This window comes from Anopheles nili, chromosome X (assembly GCF_943737925.1).
Source record: "Anopheles nili chromosome X, idAnoNiliSN_F5_01, whole genome shotgun sequence".
NCBI classification, from domain to species: Eukaryota; Metazoa; Arthropoda; class Insecta; order Diptera; family Culicidae; genus Anopheles; species Anopheles nili.
In genome coordinates, this window is record NC_071293.1 from 10,527,804 (window position 1) to 10,532,785 (window position 4,982).

The 4,982-nt window shown below is 49.1% G+C and overlaps 1 protein-coding gene across 1 annotated transcript; it reads right to left on the bottom strand.

Moving 5' to 3' along the window:
- Nucleotides 1–1,056: 1,056 nt before the first annotated feature.
- Nucleotides 1,057–3,911, bottom strand: LOC128729277 (gamma-aminobutyric acid receptor subunit beta-like). The gene is made up of 10 exons (XM_053822942.1): nucleotides 3,893–3,911; nucleotides 3,724–3,826; nucleotides 3,492–3,657; nucleotides 3,281–3,384; nucleotides 3,130–3,197; nucleotides 2,701–3,067; nucleotides 2,509–2,624; nucleotides 2,058–2,445; nucleotides 1,769–1,981; nucleotides 1,057–1,688 (listed from the first exon to the last, which is right to left on the bottom strand). The coding sequence occupies exons 3-10, from the start codon at nucleotides 3,551–3,553 to the stop codon at nucleotides 1,516–1,518; spliced, it is 1,491 nt and encodes a 496-aa protein (XP_053678917.1). The 5' UTR covers nucleotides 3,554–3,657; nucleotides 3,724–3,826; nucleotides 3,893–3,911; the 3' UTR covers nucleotides 1,057–1,515.
- Between the last annotated feature and the right edge of the window lie 1,071 nt (nucleotides 3,912–4,982).

Genomic DNA, 4,982 nt, shown 5'->3' on the forward strand with positions numbered 1-4,982 from the left:
TCGCGAGTTGACAGGTGGGCCGCGATTTATACACGGGAGCGTGTTTTCCCACGGTTGGCTCGGAAGTCACCAGGGCGCCATTATGCCATGTTTAAGAAATGTGTGACGTCTCGTTTGTATCACCCGTTTTCCTCCCATTTGTATCCTTGCGCCGTGCGCCAGTGAGGGTTCGAATCCCGGTTTCGGGTGGATGATCACGCCTGCAGCGGGCAAGCCCACTCCCTGGACTGTATGCCGGATTCCAGTATTCTAACAGGACAGCAAACAAAACATGTACCGAACAAAAAAAAACCAAACACCACACACACGCCCACACACGAACAGGACACACGAACGACACGGATCTAAATAGTTATGTAAGCATTCCAATACATACTAACTATGCTGAAATATTCAGACCACAACAATTACTTAGCTAATTGGCCGAAGGGAGGCAGAAGGACAAACACATGGGGCTGCTACAAATGGAAAATGGGTCAGGGAACGAATGATTAAATACAAACAAACATACATACGCACACACACACACACACACACACACACACACATACCCACGCATGTTACAGCCATTCGACGGTGGATGCTCGAGCTGACGAAGGGATTGAGATGTGGAAGGATTAGGAAAGACGAGACGTGGGATCGGAACGCCGATCGGAGGAGGCCTGAGCGTGTGAGAGCAGTGATAGTAGGTGGAAAAGGTGACAGAATTAGGGTGGCGGGATGAACAAACCACTATGAAAACTGAATAACATTGTAATGATAAAGAGAAAGAAAAATTAAATATTAATAAATGTATTTTAAATGTTAAATAACCGTGACTGTTTTCGATTGCCTGTCGTCGTTGTTTAAACTAGCCTGAGGTAAGTTCTGAGCATGAACTCATCTTTGGATCAACTTCGCTCACGATGAAACCATTCACAAGGATGCTGTACTGCCACTCCCACGAAGAAGTCTCTACTGAACTCAAACGTGACAGCAAGTACTTCCCAGGAGGGTTTGAAGGTTCGGACTAGAGAATGAACAACGCTCAGCAACTGTTGGTTTGATGTAGTTATCTTTACTTGTGTTTGGGAAAAATAATACGACTGCATCCTTGATTATCCTTGATTATTTTTTACAAATTCATTAAGCCTCAATTTTGCCGTCCTTTTGGCCCGATTGCAATGAAAATGTGGAGGCATCTACCGCCTCAACCTACTAGCGTCAAATGATCGTAAACCGTGTGTCCAATAGATTAATTTCGAGTCCGCTCGCGAACAGATTCTTGGAAATCAAGACCAGGATACTGGATTGGGTATCGAGAGGAGGGAGTTGATGTGAGCTCTCCACCCGCAGCTTGCGAACGTGCTTCCGTATCCGTGTCCCTCTGTCGCGCTTCAACTACTGGTGCTCGCTGCGTTCCACGCGCATCCGCCTAGACGTTGGGGGTTGGGTGATTCTGAATGATGGGCTGTACGCCTAATGGGCGTGATCTACCGGGTTAGCTGATGTACCTGCGCCTTAGTTTACTGAAGGTCACTCGAGCACGTAAAATATCCAGTAGCCGGCGTTGAAGGCAGCGAAGCTCACCGGAAAGATGACCCGCGAGTACTTGTCGATCACGTTCACGTCCTTGATCTTCGGTATGGACGCCTTGATGACGGAGGCACCGCGCTTGATCGCGTGCAGCATCTTCGGCCTTCCCTGACCTGTCAACGAAAAAGCGCACGTTGGTGATGTTGAGCAGAAGCTGTCAAATGGACGCTAAACGAGGTGTCACATGAGGTACCTCTCGCATTGCGGTACCGCAGACCGCTGCGGGTACTCGACCCATACGACCGGGCGATGCGGAAACTCGGCGGGAACTTAGCAGAGTCAACGCTATCGCTGGTAGTGATCGTGTTTGAGTAGTGTCGGTTGCGTAAGGACGCGATCGGGCTCATGCGAATGTCCTGCAGCTCGATAATGTCGTCAGCTGAACAGGTGGTCTTCTCGGTTTTCCCTACACGAAACAACGAAACGAAAAGTCTATCAGTTACTGTACTTCAGGTCCTTCAAACTCGTGACCACCAACTTACCGAACACCTTCCGTTCAGCTTCCTTATTCTTTTTACATTTCTTTTTGGCACGGGCACCCCAGTACGTGTAGTTGACGGCGGCATACTCCAGCAGGGCGGCGAACACAAATACGAAGCACATCACCAGGTAGATGTCGATGGCCTTAACGTACGAAATGCGGGGTAGCGAGCTTCGAACACCGGTACTGATGGTAGTCATTGTCAGTACGGTCGTGATACCAAGCGCCACACGCGCTGAGGTGGCCTCATGATTGATCCAGAAGGATACCCAGGACAACATCACGATCAGTATGCTGGGTAGATAGGTCTGAAACACGAAGTAGCCGATGTTGCGCTGGAGCTTGAAGGAAAGCGACAACCGCTGGTACACCCCAGTCGCCAGCTTTTCCTGTGAGAAGCAGAAGGTGCCTTACGTGAGGTCCGGAGATGGCGATTATGGATCTTCGCTTACCTTCCGATCGTTCGTCTCATACCCGATGATGGTGAACTGTGGCAGTTCCGCTTCCTCAACACCGCGTATGGGCGTAGAGCGCCAGTACATGACGACGTCCGAGACGGTGTATCCATCTGGAATGGAGCAGAAAAACCAAAACGAGTTCAGCCCCACGTACAGTGTTGGCTGTAGCCTTTGCAGCCGACTCACAGCTCTCAATCTCCACCGTGCAGTTTTGTGAGTCCAGTGGGTAGTAGTGCAAGTCCATCATGCAGGCAAGCGTGGTAGTGAAGCGCATTCCATATGTTACGGCACCATCACCAGCCAGCCGAACCAGCTTGTTCCGTTCGGTCACGTCGTGCAGGAAGCTGTTCTTGTCGTTCGCGAAGAACGTGTCTGGTACCCAGATCTTTTCGGCGAAGTCACCCGACAGCGTGATGACGTCGTTCGCGCCATCGTCGTCTATCATAATTTCGCCCGTTTGCTCCTTCTGATTGTCTCCCCACAGGGCGAATGCGTTGAACGCCAACCGCTCATCCTTCCAGTACTGATTGAGGTACATTGTGATAGTGTAATCCTGCCAACCGATGAAGAAGACAGATGTAAGCAGGGATCTTGCGCAGCTGGCTTTGAACTTACCATATTAACTTCTGAGATGGCGTCGAAGCTCGCTATCGTTAGATCCATACCCACGTGTAATGGCTCTCCTGCATGTCGAAGGGTTGAATTTGACAGTTGAGAAAACTGATGTTATGCCGATTGAAGTTTGCAAACTACACAAAATACTTGCCACCAAAGTTTGGTCGTAGCCGGATATCATAGCCCTCCAGTATCCGTGATATTGTCTGTGTTACATTTTCCAACCGGCCCGCAGCCATTGACTTTTGATGCACGCTACAAAAGGAAGTATATGCAAGTATGGCATGGTTTTCATTATTATACGATTTTTTTTTAAATCTCGTCAATTCCAACGCATTCAAGAGACATTCTCCGTCACTCACCTTCGCAGCGCGCTGTTGATTTGTACTGAGTTTAAGAGGCAGAACACCACAAGCGGCCACATGGTTACGGATATTCGCGATAATTCCTGATTCCAAGCAATTTTGAGGCGCGCTCGCAAACGAAACGTTGCCTAGCCGTCGCTAAATGCTGCCGCAAAATGAAAGTCTGCAACGATACGAACTCTGCTTTAGTTGGTGTTGGCCATCTCACGAGGCACGGCTTGGTGACAACCTTCTACTGCTGCTGTCTCACTGTCATTGGAACGAGCGTGCTAGAGCCCGGCTAGCTGCCGCATCTTTCTGATCTACTCGCACGGCAGGTAGATGGTGTCCGGCTGCAAAGCAAGGTGAAAGACTCAACAATGGTTCCATGAACGCCCGCACCGTTCGCTATTACTTACTTGTTAATCCATCGTGATTGGATGGGCTAGTGTTACAATCAATCTAAGTTGAGCTGAGCAGCGGAAGTCGAGGAATGACTTCAGGTGCTGTACATTGAGATATCGCAAAAAATGTTGAAATTAAAAAACAACCAAAAGTAGTGTATTAAATTCGGTTTTGGGCAGCACACAAGGATCAGGAAAGAATCGTAATGTTGGAATATTATCGCCCAAGCAATCTGTCATACGTCAGTGCAAGTGACAACAGTTGACTGCTATAGGAAATATAACAACCGAAGCACTCCAAAGCTGGGCGAGGTGTCCGTAGCATAGTAGCTAACGCACAGCATAAAAACAAGACGAGATATAGGCAAGATTGGAGGACTTTTTTACGCACTCTAGACGCTATATCAACAGGTTCAGATCAAGATACACAAACATCATGCATAGCTTTACGGAGGGTGCTTTGTACGTCTGTATCCCAGGTGATGGAGTTGCTTGGCACACCTGTATCTTGGTTGATGGATGGTCTCGGTCCTGATTTCTCACCAGCTTCATCCTCCAACGTCTACTGGCATTTCCACAGCCAAACGCTCGCGAATTGTGCTGAGACGTGACGTCCCGTGCACGTGTACGGCCCCAACACGTCCCGTGGAGGTCCTCGAAAACAGCAAAGAGTCACAAAACCGTGCCCTCATTTCGCGCTCAATGCACGCGTTTGATCCATGGACAAGTAGCGTTCGGTTCAACATTCGCAGGACTTTCACCTCCAGCTGATGGGTGGAAACAAGCCCCATGCTAGAAGCAGAGGATACGCGAGAGAAGAGGATGCGGTAGAAAAGGGACGGGTATAGTCAGGGAAAACTTTTCGCGGCCAATAAAGTCGCCCTGAACGTGTGCCAACGCTAGGACGCGCGCCGTTGCCGCTGATGCCGAGTAATGAATTGGCCTGTTAGGGTTGATTGATGCATTACATAATTGAATCACTGTGAGCGAAGGGATTATGTAAACATTATCGTCAATTAGCGGGCAGCAAAACGGGAGCTAGACGAGAGCGCCAGTCTACCACCATCCTTTGTTGGAAGGTCCTGCTGAAAGAGCGAGGGACTGT

Coding starts and splice junctions, on each gene's coding strand:
- LOC128729277 (XM_053822942.1), bottom strand. CDS start 3,553: ATGTGGCCGCTTGTGGTGTTCTGCCTCTTAAACTCAGTACAAATCAAC. Junction 3,198..3,280: donor GCTACGACCAAACTTTGGTG/GCAAGTATTTTG, acceptor TTCGACATGCAG/GAGAGCCATTACACGTGGGT. Junction 1,982..2,057: donor AGCTGAACGGAAGGTGTTCG/GTAAGTTGGTGG, acceptor TGTTTCGTGTAG/GGAAAACCGAGAAGACCACC.